The sequence below is a fragment of the Bemisia tabaci genome, chromosome 1 (assembly GCF_918797505.1).
Source record: "Bemisia tabaci chromosome 1, PGI_BMITA_v3".
NCBI classification, from domain to species: Eukaryota; Metazoa; Arthropoda; class Insecta; order Hemiptera; family Aleyrodidae; genus Bemisia; species Bemisia tabaci.
Window position 1 is genome coordinate 78,588,714 of NC_092793.1, and position 19,729 is coordinate 78,608,442.

At 41.4% G+C, this 19,729-nt stretch overlaps 1 protein-coding gene across 2 annotated transcripts in view; it reads right to left on the reverse strand.

Annotated features, from left to right (window-relative positions):
• Positions 1–1,123: 1,123 nt before the first annotated feature.
• Positions 1,124–19,729, reverse strand: part of LOC140226015 (disks large 1 tumor suppressor protein-like) — a 195,244-nt gene continuing 176,638 nt past the window's right edge. For both annotated transcript variants that reach the window (XM_072306242.1, XM_072306241.1), the window contains exon 3: positions 1,124–2,377. In XM_072306242.1, coding sequence (XP_072162343.1) covers positions 2,355–2,377 — 23 coding nt within the window. In that variant the 3' untranslated portion in view covers positions 1,124–2,354. The remainder of the gene's footprint in view (positions 2,378–19,729) is intronic.

Here is a 19,729-nt window from a genome sequence, read left to right on the forward strand (position 1 = left end):
CATTAGATCTAGATTCCAGACTCTTGAAAACATTGACAAGAAAAAATACTCTTCATTCAATCGGATTTTTGCTTGGATCAAAAAGAAATCCTCTTAAATTAAGAGGCTTGGTTCTTGATTCAAGCGAGATTCTGATTGAATCAAGAGTACTTTTTCTTGTCGATGTTTTTAAGAGCCTGGACTTTAGATCCAATGTGCGTTTTTTCCAGTGTCGCTATTGGTAGAGGCTTTTTCACTGGACAAAAGTTTTCTCAAGTTTGACCAACGTTTTGAATTCCAGCATGAAACTCGGCAAGGATGAACGATAGAAGCTCGGTTTGTGGACCCGTATGCTTTTTTGGGAGGGCGGGGCGGGGGCGGTGCCCGCTTTGTTTTCCGAGAGTTGCGGCTAAACGCATCCGGCGAAACTCAATTAGCGGTTGTGCTGACTTCCGCTCGCATGAGAAATCCTAGTTTGGGCACCCAGCTATCTAGATTTTTTCCCGAGTAGAGGGGAAGGTCGCGGGCACATTGGGTCGAATGTTTAACCTTTCTAGAATATTTATTAACCTTCCTGAATTTACCAAGGTCTCTCAGCCCATACGATTAAAATCCCCGAACTTTCCACTTCGACGATAGACCGTATTCGATACATCAAACAGATGAAATTGTATCGATATCGATCGGGATCTATAAGATGATTCTTTTTTTCTTCTCTTTCTTCTATGATGTAGTCACAGAAGATCATGTAACTGCACATGGTTTGGCGATAGTTTTTTGTTTGTGAAATTTTTCCATTTTATTTTGGTTGTAATGCACTGAAGAAGACCGTAGATTGTAGGTCTAAACGTCTGCTTAATATTTTGCAAGTTATATTTTTCTCATCTTCATGTAATTTGAGATACTACATATATTGTATTATTTATTTTGGCTCGTAGCTCAATTTTTTAATCAGTGATTACATCTGGTACCATTTACCATAATTTTGGTGAATGTATATAGAGCTATAGTATTCAAACATGATAAACAAAAAATTGTCTTTTTTTGTTAAAATAATCTTAATTGGACTACATTTTGCAAATAGGATCTACAGTTTTTGGCTCATTATACAAACAACACATAGGTACACTTTCTCTATGTATAGAGGTGTGTGTATGAGCATGAAATTGTAGTTCCTTGTTGCAAAACGCAGTCCAATTTTTGCAACGGTAAACAGTTAAACCATCTGCAAGATTTTATCCTTAAAGTTTCTGTTGAATTTCACTGTGGAGCTCGTAGAATTTTGTTTTCTTTCTATTTCTACTTATTCTTTGATTCATCACAGCAGAATGGGCCTCCCGAAGGAAATAAGCTGTTCAAGGGGCAACTACGAATGCGGCCCTAAGCGTCAAGTCGTGTTTATCTATCAGCACTAGCCGGCATACTCCCTTTCCGAAAATAAGTTGCAGCTGAAACCCATCCTCCCTCGGAGCCTGAGTAGACGCCTTCTCGTCTCACAACTTTCGAACAAAGGGGGGAGGGGGCAAGAGTGGAGAGGCAGAAACCGGGATTGGCTCCATGATGGCCGACCTTTATGAACTTTCCAGGCGAGCCGACTTCCGGAGAAGCCAAGGTGGACTCAAGCCTCGCTTCTCTCCTCACTCACTGCGAGGTCTACCATTAATTATGTCACCTCCTCCGTCCATTGTTTTACTCGCAAGTCTAGAAATGAACAGAGGCTGACTAGCCCACCGGGAAATCGGGGAGTTCCAGGTGGGCCGGTGGGTCAACAGGGCCAAAAACAGGAGAAAAGGGAAAAAGGAGAGGAGGAAATGTCTGGCAAAAAAAAGAAGGAAAGAGTTGAAAGGCATTTGTACGCCAAAAGGAAAACACCACGGTCAGAGGAGGCCGTGCACACATAATTTTAGAGAACCCGCGCGTAAAATCTTTCATTAAACTGCATAGCTGGATGATTGAAAATCCAAGCAGAGGCGTGGCGTGCTATTCGATAAATCGATTGATCTGCTATTTAAGCCTATGGAGAAGGATCGACAAACAGGGTGTTCGCAACGACAACCTTAATAATCGATTCTTTACCATAGCTTCAAATGGGGAAATAACGATAATGGATAATTCACGCCTCGCCACTAAATCTAAGTGACCCCTCTTAAAATTATGCACCACACGAATTAAAAATGGGCCGGCGGCATTAATGAAGGTCACCTTCCTCACTCCTCTCAAACATCTTAAGACGTTAATTGAAACAATATATTGAGTTTTTAAAAGATATGTTCTTCGTCCATTAAGGCAACAGAATGTGGTATTGTTATCGTATTGGGGTTGGCTGATATTTTACAATTTTTACTTACGTCAAAAACTTCCTACAATCTGACGAATCAAACTGAACAATTGAACATACCTAAAACAAACAAAAAATAAAAAATTATATGAAAAAAGCGTAAAAAATTTGATTTACTTAACTGATCGTTTTGATTACACAGAGATGAATAAGAGGAAAGAAGAAAGAAAAAAATTATGTCGTCACTCATAACAACACATGACTGTTTTGCCGTTGGATTATTTTCCTTTCATACGACCTTCACAGCGGGCGGTGAAGAGTATCAAGGCAAGTTAGGTTTGGTTGGGTTAAGCAACTAAACTAACTCCGCGGCGAAGCTTAGGGTATCATGCCAATTTGAAGGCGCTTTGCTGCGCTCTCCCAGATCAGTTTTACATCCAACTACATATCACGGTGCGGTGTGCTGGAACAAATTTAAGTAAAATAGAAAAACCTGTTGATAGGATTCTCAGAACTATCACATTCCAGTCAAAAATTAAAATATTCTATCGAGCTTCTGGAAATTTAAAGACCTTTTACTTTAAAGTTTTTTAAGAGTCAAATTAGGGAGCGCGAAAATATAAAAACCCTTTGCGCCCCGTTCCTTGTTTTGATGGAATGGAAACTGTTATTTGGTGTTCCTTGGCACATGAAATTAAATCTCTGAAATTTTCAAGACCCCCAAAAATGCATCTCCTCGCTACAGCGTTGCCAAGTTGAAATTTTTGAAATTGAATGTATAAGAAAAGGAATAGATCTATTGATCCGCATAATGGGCAAAAAAAAATTGCCGTCCAATATCGGACAGATATGAATACATTTAAAATTTGCTAAAAACGGCAACAATGCTTTGAAAGACCTAAAGAGGCTACGGCCACTACTATATCATCAGAATGGTTACTTAGGTACTTTTAACGTTTTTTTGCCGCATTGTGCGGATCAATAGATCTATTCCTTTTCTTATACATTCAATTTCAAAAATTTCAACTTGGCAACGCTGTAGCGAGGAGATGCATTTTTGGGGGTCTTGAAAATTTCAGAGATTTAATTTCATGTGCCAAGGAACACCAAATAACAGTTTCCATTCCATCAAAACAAGGAACGGGGCGCAAAGGGTTTTTATATTTTCGCGCTCCCTAATTTGACTCTTAAAAAACTTTAAAGTAAAAGGTCTTTAAATTTCCAGAAGCTCGATAGAATATTTTAATTTTTGACTGGAATGTGATAGTTCTGAGAATCCTATCAACAGGTTTTTCTATTTTACTTAAATTTGTTCCAGCACACCGCACCGTGATATGTAGTTGGATGTAAAACTGATCTGGGAGAGCGCAGCAAAGCGCCTTCAAATTGGCATGATACCCTAAGCTTCGCCGCGGAGTTAGTTTAGTTGCTTAACCCAACCAAACCTAACTTGCCTTGATACTCTTCACCACTCGCCGTTACGACGGTCATGGTTATAAAACAGGAAAATAACCGAACGGCATAGCGTTTTTTATACATTATTTACGCACCATACGCTCGCTATAGGTTCAGATATTTTTACGAACACGACTACAATCCTTCTTTATGAATCGTGGAAAAACGCACTAAAAAAGAGAGTTACAGCTCACATCTGCAATTTCCATTGCCTTAAAATGGCAACCAGTGAAATTTTTAAAAATGTCTACTTCGGAAAGTAAAAAACTAGAAATAAATAGGAGTCCCTGATTTTTTACTTATTGCTATTGTAAGGAAATACTGATGCCCGTCCTTACCAGATCCCCCCCTCCCCCAAGTAAAGAATGATTAGATGACTATGCGACATTCTAAAGCCTATTTTTAAAAAAATATTTCCTGAAAATTGTTTAATCGAAAAGATGAAAACTAGAGTACCTTTATAGGGAGAGTATGGACAACTCGATTTATGTAGTTCTTTAGGCCCAAAAAGGCGACAACGTATAAAACAAAATCGCTAGAAAAGTGCCAAAACAAGCACCTATAAGGATTAAGACTTTGAAACTGAGAAAATGTATGCGAAATCGAAGTTATACACGAGCTTTTATAATTTTTGATCAGTTGATATAAAACGACGGGTAGTAAGAATTATGAAAATTAGTACCACTGGATAATTCGAGTTTATAGGTTGGCAGCTCGTTTGGGTCCCAAGAGCCACATGACTTGATCAAACCTAACATCCAAATTTTCGAGTTGTCCATACTCTCCCTATAAAGGTACTCTAATAAAAACTAAACGCTTCAAAACAGACTTGTTTTATGGTGTACTGTTGAGGATAAAAGCTTGTCCGTTCTTTCCTCATGAATAGACTCTGAAAAACTGGGGATCATTCGAGATACGAGCTACAGATGGACGTATTTCTGGCAAATGGAACTAAGTGCATTTTGAATTGAGCCCTGTTATGCATGTATTCTTATGGGTTCCAGGGCTCATGTCCTAATACATATAGTTCCGTTTCGCAGAAATACGTCCAGATGATGGGGTCACGGAGTTAAAAATCGAGAAGTTGGAGGCGAAGCAGGAGGAGACCACGGGGGACGCGACGATTGCCGACAACTTCATTTTCTACGTGCGTTGATCGCCGGACCGAATATTTAATTTTCACTTGAGCTTTCCCGTTAGGACGTGTCCCCCGCCTCCCTCCTTGTCCGCCCGACATCAAATCCAGACGCGCCGCAACCCTTGGGATAAGATCTAGTTATACTTAGTTTAAGGACATTTTGTGACCATTTTACGCATTTCAACATTATTTTCTCACCGTTGCCACGTCGGTAAAGTTTCTCACTTGACATATTTCGCTCACTGAGGCGTTTTTATGGTTTGATTTGTTTTATGAAAAGAGACAAGAGACCCTCCACTAGTATCTTGGCAATGGCGGAGGCTTTTACTTGCGGGACTTCAGCAGTCTACTGTTGACTTACCTACATGGTTGATGTTCAACAAAGTGTTGGAAGTTCCGTTTTGCAAACAAACCGAAAACGGCCGAAGTTTGGGGAACTTGTTTGGCTCATGACGCCACTCGAGGCTCATCATCCACCATGTAGGTAGGTCTACAGCCGAAATTAGGGTGATGACCGTTGCTCCCTTATAATTGTCAATGAGTAATTGTTGAAACCCTGAAAGTAAAAGCTTCCACCTGTCGCCGAGAAGACAGTGGAGGGTCTCTTGTCTCTGTTAATGATTCAGGAAAAGGCCCGTAGCAAACTTCAGCTAGAGCAAACAGAAGAGTTATTTCTGGTACAAAATGGCGCAAAAATCACGATGAGCACATCGGAAAAGTCTGAAATACACGCCTAACTTAACAATTCGCGTGAAAATATGCGTTCATGTAAGCTTCTTACTTCAAAAATGAAACTACGGCACAGATAACATTGTTATAAGAGGAGTCGTTCCATCCAAACCTTCCGCAATAGGATACTACACAATATTCCACATGCCTGACGCTTCAGCGCGCAAGACGTGAGGAACCACCAACAACGTAAGGAAAATTTTAACATAAACACGCCGGTTGATAAAACCCCGCCTAGTCACGTGTGTTTTGGTGGGTTGGCGTCGGCCATGTTGAATATTGTGTAGGCGCTATTTTTCCTTCGCCATGAATATTTGACGTGTTCCTCCTCGAAAAAATAAACAAAGAGCAGAGATTTTAAAACGCCGCAATTAAGCTACGTGGTTTCGCAGTTTATCTGACTTTCACCCAGCATGTGGGGGGAAGCTCGAAGGCGGTCGAAAGAACGACAACGCGGTGTCGCTGTACGTTCGACGGTTGCGCTTCTTCGGGCTGAGAACTTGGGCGGCGCTGCGGGGCCGCGGAAGGGTGGGGGGAGGGTTGCAAGTTTTAAGTCAATAAACCGCGAGGAGTAATTCGGATCGGGATCGCCGGATTTTTGAGCGACACCCAACGACTTGACTCAGGGGCGGCAAATTGCGTTTCTGCGAGTTGAAGGCGCGGCGCTGCCGGCGGAAGCGGGGGGAGGGCCCTGGGCGGCGCCTTCCTTCGTTCGGGGGAAATGAAATCAGGGAGACGGAGGAGTCGGATATGACGAGGAAGCCTCGACCTGCCGCTGTTTATCGCCTCGGTCGGGTTCCACTCGGATCGTGTCGCCCGTCACCCGTCACGGCTGCCGCGATGCGCCCCTTAATCCGCATTACGCCCCTTAATCCGCATTACGCCCAATCAATGTCACCGTTCGCCCCCCAGAGAACCTTACGCCAGTATTCATAGTCCTTCTTTGAATAGTCCCTTTCCTTAGGAGGCCCCCATATGGTTAACACTCTGATTAAGGGAGGTTTTTGGAGATCCTCAATATAGGGTCGTATTCGTAACCGTTCCTGAAATGGCTCCTTTCCTTAAGAGGCCCTCATATGGTTAACACTCTGATTAAGGGAGGTTTTTGGAATCCTCAATATAGGGTCGTATTCGTAACCGTTCCTGAAATAGCCCCTTTCCTTAGGAGGCCCCCATATGGTTAACACTCTGATTAAGGGAGGTTTTTGGAATCCTCAATATAGGGTCGTATTCGTAACCGTTCCTGAAATGGCTCCTTTCCTTAGGAGGCCCTCATATGGTTAACACTCTGATTAAGGGAGGTTTTTGGAATCCTCAATGTAGGGTCGTATTCGTAACCGTTCCTGCGGGCCGATTATTGAAATTTATAGACAAAGCTATAGACAAAGAAGACATAGGGAGTATAGAGCGATCCTATTGGTTGAACTGGGTGGTTCTTATAGACTAAGGGGGTAAATGATGGACTACCTATCAGGTCTCTCGTGGGTTGCTGTTAGTTAGTCTATACCTAAGTCTTTTGTCCGTTGCAAACACCCGTTTCTACTGATAGCATCCCTTCATATCCTTTTTGTCTTCTTTGTCTACTGCTTTGTCTATCAATTTCAATAATCAGCCCCCAGGAATGGCTCCTTTCCTTAGAAGGCCCCCATATAGTTAACACTCTAATTAAGGGAGGTTTTTGGAGATCCTCAATATGGGGTCGTATTCGTAGTCGCTCCTTGAGTGGCTCCTTTCAGGAGGCCCCTATATGGTTAACACTCTGATTAGGGGAGGCTTAAGGAAGCCCTTAAAGTAGCACCTTGGAGTGCATAAATGAGATAGAAAAACATTCACAAGCCTGCGGATTAGAACTCTGTGCACAGACATCTAAACTAGAAAAGTGAAATCTTCAGTGAAGTATTTGTATACGAGATAACAAATTACAAAAGATAACTTGGCTACGGCAAGATTTTGCAACGCAGCGTTCGAACTCGCAAACCTGCGGCTGGGAGAGCTGCAATTAAAAGTCACTGAACCTCCTCCAGACTAGATTTTATTACTTCTGACTTGGAGTCATTTGAGGGAAAATTCGGCGAAGGTGAGCTTTCGACTTTCAAGAGATATAACTACCCGGAAGGTTCTTTCTTTGGCTACGAATGGAAATTGAAAGGGACACAATTTAATTACAGCAAAAAGCTTGGAGTGATTCGAACTGGGAGGCATTAGAGGTATTCTCATTGAAAATTATTCGCGGGAGAATTTGCGCCTATTAAGACGGGAGGAAACCCTGTTTTACTCATCAAAGTATATACTCAAGACATCAGTCATCATTCCGAACCGTTCCGATGGCTAGGGAAATATTAGAGAAATTAAAATACGTTATCACTATTTTAAAATAAAATAAAAACAAGATAATAAAACAAAAATGCTACCAACGACAAAGGTCTTACTCATTAAATGAACACAAAAGGGAAGCTCTGATATACTATCGACTGAGCACTTAATGATCTTCAAATGATATTCAGTACAGGAAGAATGATATGAATGAAATCCCAGTTTTGATTCAACGGCCACGGATCCGATGCTTTTGAGAAGGACTATTTTAATTTTCGAGTGCATCAAAAATCGACAAATCTATGAAATAAAACTGCTACACAAATTCATTGAAAACTGATGAGTACAAACAAAATAAAAGTTTAAAATCAAAATAGTGAAACGGAAGGAGGAAAGATATTGAGGATATTTCTTAGGGTTTACAAAAGTTCCTGCGATCAAAATGTTTAGTTAAAGTCTCATTGTTTGAAAATTCTTCTATTATTCATTACATAATTAGATGAATTTTTAATCAAGTATTTTTTCACTTCCATTTAAAAAGATAAAAATACCTTCAAACATGTTTCATAGGCTCGCTACTGCAAGTGTTGCAATTACCAACTTGTTACTTTTTTAAAGGGGGGGGGGGGTGTGTGTGTCTAACCCATGGTGGTGTCAAAAATGAGTTCGTTCATAACCCAATCTATCGGAGCACCATTCAAGGTAGAAAGAGGTGTCAAAAAGTCGGCCGACACGCATCAAGTTATTATCAAACAGCCCTTGAAGACTAAAATTCAGACTTTTAAAATGTACTAGACATGATAATCGAGCTATACTGTACTTGAATCGACTTTCCTCTAGGCTCTAAGCCCCGGCAAAAAATTTTCTACAGCCCAATTTGAGGAGGAGGGCGGGCTTGAGAATGAGTCGCACAGTTTTGCTACTGTAAAATCGAGAGTCCCCTCGGAGCTGCCAGACGGCGCGGCGCACAGTGGATCGAGTCAATAGGAGAGGTCGGACAAAATTTGGAAACTTTAAAAGCGTATAACTTCGTTTGTGCAAGATTTTAATGTTCTAAAAGTAGTTCCATTGGTTTCCTAGTTAAATTTTCCTAGCAGAGCCCCTTAAAATTTAAGATGTGGCGAAATAAACATCAAAATTTGCAGTTATAGTGAAAAATTTTATGTGCGACCTCTCCGATTGGCTCGATCCACTGTGCGGCGGCGGATTACTGTGAAAAGTCTTGAATGACGGGACGCCAAACGGGAGATACTCTCGGATAAATAATTCCGCTTGACGTCATCCGCGACAGAAGCTTGCGGGCCGTCAGCGCGATTGAGCGTATCCTCCGCATCCCTGCCTTGTGTTGACACCCTAATGGGCCGGAACCATGCGGCAAAACCGAGAGCCTCTCACTTAGCAGATCGTTGCCAACAGCATTCGAGAAACTATGGCATTCTCAAGTTGTTGCCTCGGAAGTATGAGTTCAACCTCATGGACGGGGGAAAACAAAATCTGGAAACAACCTAGCCCACAAGAGCACTGGGAAAAAAAAAAAAAACAACAAATTGGATCTAGAGTAAAGACTCTTGAAAACATTAACCAGAAAAAGGACTCTTGATTTGATCAGATTTAAGCTTAAATCAAAAGGAAATCCGCTCAAATTAAGAGGCTTGGTTCTTGATTTAAGCTTAAATCTGATTGTATCAAGAGTATTTTTTCTTATCGATGTTTTTAAGAGTTTGGACTCTAGATCCAATGTGTTTTTTTTTCCAGTGAGATTAGCCAACTCCATGTTCTAAACCTGCCGTGATAGTCACGATATATGAGAGGAGTACCCAAGAAAAAAGCAAGAACAATATCGCGTCACCTTCCAGCCAAAGTATCACAAGCGCCATGTTTTTTTTTTTTTTTTTTTTTTTTTTTTACAGGGAAATCGTTTATTGAACCTGTTTGAAAATTTCAATAAATTATATCGGCGCAGCACACAAAAAATTCAGAGCAATTTTCGGACAGCTTCGTTGAACATATCCTCTGTAACAAAAACAAAATGGCGGCGGCAATTTTTAAACGTCGAACGGCGCTTGTGATACTTTGGCCGGAAATCGACGATGTTTCAATGACCCCGCATTGGCAACTCGAGGAGTGTAATCGGGCGAGGCAAAATTTAAATTCGGAAGTCAACGCTGTTTTTCGGCAATTGATGACTGATGCATGTTGGTCGAACGTAAAATTTGTTAAATTGTCATTCCCCGATCGAGGAAGCGTAACTCCATTTCAACTATCGTAACTCAAATAATTTTATTTATCGCAAGAATGTACCTGTGCCATTTTGGTCCGAATATTTCCTGAGGTGTATAAGTTACTTATTATTGATAGGCTCAGCGTGATTTTCGTGGGATTTCACGGGTTAGAAGTATGCATAGTTGATTGTGTCTTTTCTGGGGCAGAATTATTTCACATTGTTGAGGGAGTTTACTTGAAATTGCTATAATTTTCGTCAAAATTTGGCCGCGATGCGAAAAAACGAGCTGAATTTAATGCGCGGAAAAGCGAAGGTTTATTTGCAATCGGCGAGTACGCTGGGATATTCGAGAGGGTAGCGAGAGGAAAATCAGAGAATGAGCGTCTTAATGCCATGCTAAGGAAGAGCGCCGTAAGAGCATTTAGGCGTTGCCTTATTTCTTTCGATAAAAAACGAATTTACAAAGAAACTTCTGAATATTTTTCCTCAAATTGTTCACACTGTTATGTTCGCAATTTCATTGGAAGTGTCGGAAGATTTCAAGGAAACATATGCAACTCTTTCTTCAAAAACACAGGTTTTATCGGGGAAATTTGGCAACTATGGAATGTTTATACGGCGTTCTCCCTTGGCACGGCAGTATAGAAACAAGGTAAGATGCACCTTGTTACTGGGCAAGTGGCTGTGCGCCGCCTTTTGGCGTCTCGCCGGGTGGGTATTATCGCTCATTATCACCTTGCAATTGGACGTATTTATGCTAAAAGGAACTATGTGCATAAGGATTGCGTGGAACATAGGTCCTTTTAGCATAAAGACACCCAATTCAAGTACCCGCACGGATCGCGATGACAATGTGCAGCGAATTTCATTTCTCGGCACGATAGCGTCCGTCCTGCAAAATAGGATATTGTAAATATTAATCAGCATTAATTTAATTTTTAAGTATCGTTAATTCCATCTTTCTTCGGAATTTCTATAGAAAATTTTATTAGAAGCAGGCATGAGTTCATTAGAGGAATTTGTTTTACAAGAGTAAATAAAATAAACTAGGTAGAATGCAAAATAGCTCGCGGGCAATACTTAGGATCCTAATCCCTTCAGTTTTGCGAGTTAGGAGAGAAAATGAATATTGACAAGGCCCATGTCACCAGTAAGTGCACGGAAACTTCTTAAATGTTGTGTCATCAATATACTTAGTAAATTCTGCACACAGTGCCTCCTAAAAAGGAAGCTGTGCACCTGCAAGAAAGGGGTCACCTAAACCTTGTGATTTTTATTTGATATTCTGAAAGTACAAGGTAAATAGATAACGTGGTGCACAAAGCCCTGACAAGGCCGCTTGTAAACCTAAACTCAAAATCGCCGACATGTCTATACTCTCCCCATATAGTTACTTTAATTTTACTTAGCGTTACTATAATAAATTGTCCTTAAAGAATTGCTTTATCTCCGAACCCGAGAGTGAATGTTTCCACGATGTGACTGTTTGTACCGATGCACTTAAACCGAAGAACTATCATACGGTTAAAAAAAATAATAAAAATATAGATGAAAATATTCATTTTCGGGGCGTTTGGCAGCTAAGCACCATGCCAAAGCTGGACAACAAAGAGACTGGCTTGGGAGTTACGAGGAACTATTCGGCGCTTTGAAGGAGGGTGAATGACAAATGCCGGACGATCATTTGTTATTCAAGCGAGTGCGAGTGGCTGCCTAGCTGTCCAGGGGAAGGCATCTCAATCAAGGGTTGAATTTCGGCGCGCTTGGGACGAAATATTTTGATGGGTCACCATTGGCGGCCAAAGAGTCCAAGAACCGAAAATAGATGTACCGAGCCGCAACTCTTCCATTCAGATAGACAGAGTGCATGCAATGACGCAAAAAGGATTTTATTAATTTAATATATTGAAAACTTGAAAACAAAAAACGGGAGTTACAGTATTGTGAAACTACCTTTCCCTAGGCATTACAAGAATGGGAGTCATGCATAAGATTTATTCGACGATATCTAAAAGGGACGAAATATCTAAAAAGAAAAAAGTAAACAAGAGGAGATCTGCCCACGTTGGCGATAGAGTACGCATTTTCTTCAAAAGCGAGGCAAAACTCGCGTTTTTCATGCACAGAAAAAAAAACTCCGGCCGTGGGAGCCGCAATTACGGGCTATATAGACATACCGTCCGTTCCGGGCTCACAGGCCGAAAATTCCGGCTGCTGGAGGCGTAGCTTAGATTGCTCCGGGTTCAGAGGCCAAAGCTACGGCTCCAGCAGCCAAAATTTTCGGCCTTTGAGCCCGGAACGGACGGTATGTCTATATAGCCCGTAATTGCGGCTCCCACGGCCGGAGTTTTTTTTTTTTTTTCAGTGTACAAAACCACGTTGCAAAGAGCGTGGGTTTTTTTTTTTTTTTTTTTTCTTTTTTGTAAAACTAGGGTATTTAAAAATAAAGAGGGGGAAAAATTGTCAGCACTAAGGAATTTCTTGGAGAAAGCGGTCTTGAAAATGGGACGATCAATTAAAAAAAATGTGTCGGCCCAGATCTTTCGGCATTCCTGTAACTCAGAGTCAATACTTATTAGGTTTCATCGGTCTTAAGAATATAAGGCGCTTCCGATAATCTACATCCCTTTACCGCGTATTCGAGTCCCGAAAATGACAATAGGAGATTTTGATTAAGAAACGATGTCTACAGGGCACGAGGCGAATCGTACGTCTTGAGCGAGTAATGGGTGCACCGAAGGGCGAGCGGGGGAAAAAGTGGCTCGGATAAACTCGGCATTACGTTAATTTGATTTCAGCTCTTGGAACTCGCCCCGTTCCTGGGGACGCACAAACAAGCGCAGGTTTCGGAGACGCCATTACTCAGACATAAATTGGCTATCAAGCACCACGGCGAGACAGAAAGGAATCCCAAGAAAACTCGACCTGAGACGAACTGGCGTCATAATTGATTACTTGCGCAGCACCTGGACTCGTTGCCGGTTCTCGAGAAAATACCGTTGGCCCGCCGGCGAATGCAGATAAAGTTTGCACGAGTATTCTCCGAGTAGAGCATAGATGATGAGGGGGGGGGGGGGGACGAAATGGAAACTTGCTAGGCACCGGACATGATGGAACTGTGCTCTTAGGGAACCAGTAGACAGGAAAAAGTTAAAAGGTTAATTTCTGCGAGTGGGTTTGGTCAACTTTTTCGACCAGACCTGCGAGGTTGCAACCCAGAGGAGAAATACACTCTGCTGAAGTCAAGAATTTGACGTGGTTCTGCCAAATAGTACTATGTGCACTGAGACATGAGTCCTAAGACCCATAAGGATATATGCATAACAGGGCTCACGTCATGGAGCACGTACTTCCGTTTGGTAGAAGTACGTCCAACTATGTATGCTGCTATCCTAACTATGTATGTTGCTCGATGTATTTTGGGCAATATTTACATCGATCCGCTTTTCGATCCACCTCGGGAGAAGGGTCGAGAATTTTGGTAATTATTGCTGCCGGCATGAAAACCAAATGTTGCAGGCGCGCCGTCACTGAGGGGGAATTTCGTTGAAATAAAATTACGAAAAAATGAAGCAAAACACGCATTTTGATGTAAACTTTTTAAGTTGACATTATGTTATTTCATTAATATTCGTATGCATTTCGGGTATCAGTAGCTCATCATCAGCAATATAATAAATCAAAACATACAAAATACACTGCATTGTTAAAATGGACTGTATTTTGCAATTGGGAACTACAATTTCTGGCTCATGTTAGAAACATCATAACTGGCATATATTTCCCTATGCAAGTAGGTGCTCTTATGGATAAGCCTGACATTGAAGTTCCTCGTGGAAAAATATGGTCCAAATAATAAAATGTCATAATCCGAAACTATAAAAATTCGGTTGAACAAATAAAGTTGAAAATTATCAAATTATCACCAGAACTACTTACTCAACAACCATACGACAAAGCGGTTATGAGATCTTAAGTGAAAACAAAAACAAAAAAAAACCCGGTAATTTCGTTTAGCTGTAACGGAGGTTGGCAGTAAGTCAAAAACTTAACCAAATCCTTTCGCAAAAATTCGACTAAAATATCTGTCTATCACGTCAACCAATTGGTTGTCGTGTGAACTTGACGTTCAGACCAGTGGCGCGGTGTGCATTGCGATAAATCGATTGGTCTGCCAATTAAACCTATAGAAAAGGATCGATGAGCACTAATGAGCAGGGTGTTCGCAACAAACACCTTAATAATCGATACGTTACCATAGCTTCAAATGGGGCAATCTATCGATAATCGATCATTCACACCTCGCCTTTGGTTTAGGCAGATCATTGCTCTCGTTACTGATCTATGAGATCCAATCATCTAAACAAGACTCCAAGACTCTACAACAGGGTGGCATGAAGCGTAAGAAAGAAATGAACGACTGGAAATTTCAGTGAAATATTTCATGAAATTTCACGAGGCTGTGAAATATTTCATATTTTTCAGGGACTAGAGTATGCAACCCGCACTCAAACACACAAAAATAGAGGAAAGTCAAAATTTTTACATTTTGCGGAACATGAAAAGGAGCCGCACTGGAAAAAAAAAAACACATTGGATCTAGAGTCCAGACCCTTAAAAACATCGACGAGAAAAATACTCTTGATTCAATCAGATTTAAGCTTAAATCAAGAACCAAGCCTCTTAATTTGAGCGGATTTCCTTTTGATTTAAGCTTAAATCTGATTGAATCAAGAGTCTAGACTCTAGATACAATGTGTTTTTTTTCCAGTGCTGTTGCGAAATAGTTGTTTGAAGCGCCGAGCCGTAGCACTCCGCGGCGCGGCTTGCAACCAGCGTAATACGCGCATAAGTGCCTACAAACCTAACAGGGATACTTCACGCATTGCGCAAAACGCGCGTTGGCGCCTACAAACCTAACAGGGATACTTCACGCATTGCGCAGTGCATGAAGTATCTCTGTTAGGTTTGTAGGCACCAGTGCGCGTTTCTGCGCCGGCAGTACGCCGCTTCGCTGTGTTTCGCGGAATCAGAGTTTTTCAACTCATGATTTTGAAATTTATGCACACTCTACGTGGGTTATTCTTATTTGAGTTTTCAAGAGTCTGGACTCTAGATCCATGTGTTTTTTTTTTTCCAGTGCGGTATGTTTCAAGATCTTTCATAAATTTCTGGAATTTCATGAAACATTTCTTTGAAATTTAAAGATTTTATTTTTCATGAAATTTTGCCACCCTGCTCTACAAGACTCGTGCGACTGATACAAATACGGAGAGTAGTTTTGCTCACTCGACAACGCCGCATCCCACCTAGAAGATAATCCACGGATTGGATGAGCGTCAATTGAAAGTCTCCTAATACGACACCGTTGCTTGGGGTAGGTGGCGTAAAAATTAAAACAATCAATCAATGCTCTCGGATTTTTCATCAGTCAATTATGAGTGTCAAACTCATGCTTATTGATGATTAATGCGTCGCCCCGAGTGAGGCGTCGTCTCCCCCGCGCCGGCCAAGATTCATCGGCATCGTCACCTCAGTCAATTTAGAGCAGACACTCGATAAGTATTGATGATCCGTCATAAGGAAACCACACTGGAAAAAAAAAACCACATTGGATCTAGAGTCCAGACTCTTAAAAACATCGACAAGAAAAAGTACTCTTGATTCAATCAGAATCTAGCTTAAATCAAAAACCAAGCCTCTTAATTAAAGCTTTTTCATTCAAGCAAAAATCCGATTGAATCAAGAGTATTTTTTCTTGTCAATGTTTTCAAGAGTCTGGACTCTAGATTCAATGTGTTTTTTTTCCCAGTGCGGGTAAGAAGTACGAAACTTAAGATCGAGGTATAAATATTCAGGCTCATTCTTAATGTAAAGAGGGAGACCGGTTTCTAATGTTAGGGTCGTATACTGCCGTGCTAAGGAAGAACGCCGTACGAACCTTCAAGCGTTGCCAAATTTCCTTTGATAAAACTTGAATTTCCTGGTGAATTTAGGAATATTTTGCTTCCAATTTTTCAGATAATTTTTCTCGCAATTTTACCTGAAGTTCCTGAGACTTTCAGGGAATAATATTCACAACTTTCCTCAAAAATAATCATTTTACCGGAGGAAATTTGGCAACTCATGAATGTTTATACGGCGTTTTACTTAGCACGGCAATATATCGATGACCAAAGTGCAAGACGGCATGTCTCCTCTGCGCTGTTTCAAAATTTCAGATCCAATTTTATTTTTTCGGAAAGAAACAAACCAACTTCATGACTTGGAATCCACACAGAATATTCTGCTGGCAAAGAAGAATGACCAAGAAATTTTTCAAGACGTTACGTTGACTAATTTTCCAAATAAAGAACAGAATACTTATAGGAAGTCCGCAAAGTCGCAAAGGGAGATACGTGGGTTTGCACTTTTGCCATCGATATTCATGGTCGTTTCTTAGGCGCCCAGCTCGCACACAAACAAGGAACTTCAGATGGGGCTTAAGTATCCAGAAACTCCTTATCAACCCCGATAATGTAAACGATATTAAACTTATACGCTATGACCACTTCGGCTAACGCCATCGTCATGTGATACCATGTTTTAGTTATACTTGTAGCGTCTGACGGTGACACGATGTTAGCCGGAATGACCATAGTGTAAGTTTAATTTCGTTCACGTTATCGGGGTGACAATAAATTTCTGATTACTGATTTCTTCTTCCTTAAAATATCCATGAAGTGTATACGACTCATAGGTGATAAAAAAAGAACAAAAATCAATACAAAATATATTAATATCTAAGTATTAAATGAAAAATCACAGCTTCTGTTTACTGCAGGCACGACCCAGATAAACTGAAAGCTTTATCGGGGAGCGATGCGTTACATGCCGCACTTTTGGAGGGTCCCGCAAATTGAGTAATTTATTATCCACGACATTGAACCGCAGTTAAATTAATAATTATCTTTCGACAAATGGGCGAGAAATACAAGACTAATGGCTTAATACGCATCATCTGGTTATTAATACAGTCAGCGGTAAAATTAATGACAAAACACGACGCAGCGACCCTCCTTCCACGGTTGAGCGTGAACGAGGCTGTTGATAGATCACCGAAAAAAATACGCGACACTCATCGGGGACCAGGGATCCATTCATATAGGATAGTTGTCAAATTGGACCAGTGGCGTGGCGTCCATAGGTTCGCAGTGTTTGCCGAACACCCTAAAATATTTTGAAACAATTAATAAATTATGGCTAAGAATGTGGGAAGCAATATATAATAACTCGAGGAATACAGAATAGTAGATCGCAAATAAGTATCGGGCGCTTGGCTTCCGACAGCGGCATGTGGCGCGGCGGAGAGAGAAAATCCTTTGACGCGTGGTCCGCACCGGCTACCGAACCTGGATGATCTGCGTACGGCAACGAACTACACCTCTAGAATGGCCGACCAGTGTTAGAGACTCGGAACGTTTTGAAGTTGATATAGGTTAGGTTTACTTGGGCTCACACAGCAGGCTGCCATCTAAACCCATGTCAGACGCTGCCCACATTTTGCCGAATATTGTTGAATAAAGTGATAGCAATGAAAAGATTGCATAATAATCGCACCTCCAAAGGTTTTCTTAACTCAAAAAATAGGAACTTTGAAAGCAAACCTCAAAAAAAATTAAAGTTTACATAGGTTGAAATTTTCACATGTAATCCTTATGGGCAAGACGCAGCAGAAATGGAGATTGAGGTTAGCTATACTTGGGCTCCCACCCCCCTCCTGCCTTCAAAAACCGGCCCTTGCGCGTTACGCAGGTTTGCTATCTCGCGGCCATTCTAGAGGTGTAGTTCGTTGGCGTACGGTGAGGACAGAGAACCTGGGTGCAATGATGAAGGGGCAAAGGTTACACGAGAGAGGAGAGGCACCGGCGCGCGGCGCAGAGCGGAGCGTGAGCATTGGGTTCGGAGACAAGTGCGGACCGTGCTCGCGGAGGGAACACAGCAAAGAGAAAAGGGAGGGGAAAAGAACGAGAGAGGAGAGCCGCTCATCAGTCCAGCTGTTTCCTATAGCAGTGGTCCGCAGGGGTTTGCGAACCGCCGAATTTCCTCTATGCCGCGATTCGCCCTCCGCCTCCCCCCTTGCGCCTGCGGGCCGCATCTCCCAGTTTCCCAGTCTCCCTCTCCCACCTCTCTCTGCAGGTGCGTGTTGCGAAAATACGTTATCATTTAACAAAATAAATTACAGGAAACCGATCGGTAAAAAGAACAAAATTTCAATGACAATTTACCGACACAATTTTCACCAGAAAGGGTTAAAATCGTGTTCTTGCGGCTTCATTTTTTAAAAAGTTTCCGGGGGAGGCCCCCCGAACCCCCCTTTAAGGAAGGAAAGTGAACCTTTCTGACCCCCCCCCCCCCCCTAAAGTTAACACTCCTACCGAACGCCTACCGGATATAGTCACGCCACGCCACTGAATTGGACAAATGAGCTTTCACTATGGCGTGAAAAATTTGCAGTACCACTACCTGTTCATCTCATGCTTATCACCAATCATACTGGGTACTCATTTCCCCAGAGAACTCAACGATGAAGCTCTAATGCGGTTTTGAACTTTTTTCGGCTCGTATACTTTCTTGCTAACATTTACAGGAATAAAGTTATTTTTGAAGTAGTTCCGGGATTATGCAAAAATTCAATGGACTGAGGTGGAAGGGGAAGGGGATATATTTTCGCTGATGATTTTTGTGAAGGTTATATTATAACCCACATCACACACATTCTACTAGGCCCTAATCCTTGAAAATTTGAAAAGCCTGGAGCATAGATGTGCCTGAATCCCTCGATGTCTACGGACAGTAAACATAGTCTAAAGTTGGCTGAAGGTGCTAGACATGAAGCCATAAAACCAGCAAAAGAATGAACAAAAAAAAAAACACATATCAGGCGGTAAGAATTTGTAAACCTCGGACAACCTAATGCGACTTACTCCCTTTTTTGCTTTAGGGTCCTTATTTGCTTCTAAAGTAGGGCTTCATTTTATTATTTTCTGTCGGGTAATGCTCTCACGAGCAAGGACAAGGACTCCTGTTTTCGTACTTCGATCGGAGCCCAAAGCACCTTTTGAAAGCCAACACACCCAAGGCAATGGATCGTATTCGATAGTGGTTCGATGTATCGTTTGGTTTAAAACAATACAACATAACCTCAAACGAAATTCTTTAGATATTTGTCAGAAAAGCTGACAATGAGAAATTTCGTGGCGATTTCATTACTCTTGGCCAATTAGTACTCATACGAATCAAAAATCTATCGCCAAAAACCCGTTCCGTCAGATTTCTCAATTGATTTTTGAGGCTATGTTTATGCTTTGAACCAATCGATATCGATACAATCTCACCCGTTTGATGTACCGAATACGATCTATCACGAGAGTTTCGGAAGGGAATAAAGACGACCCGCTTGCTGGAGTCTCGCTTTACGAACAAGAATTGGACTGCATTTTGCAAATTGGAACTATAAATTCTGACTTTTCTGGAAGACCACTTAAGTACATAGGGAAACTAATGGCACATACATTGTTTTTAAACTGGGCTAGAATTTATAGTTCCAAATTGCAAAATGTAGTCCAATTGG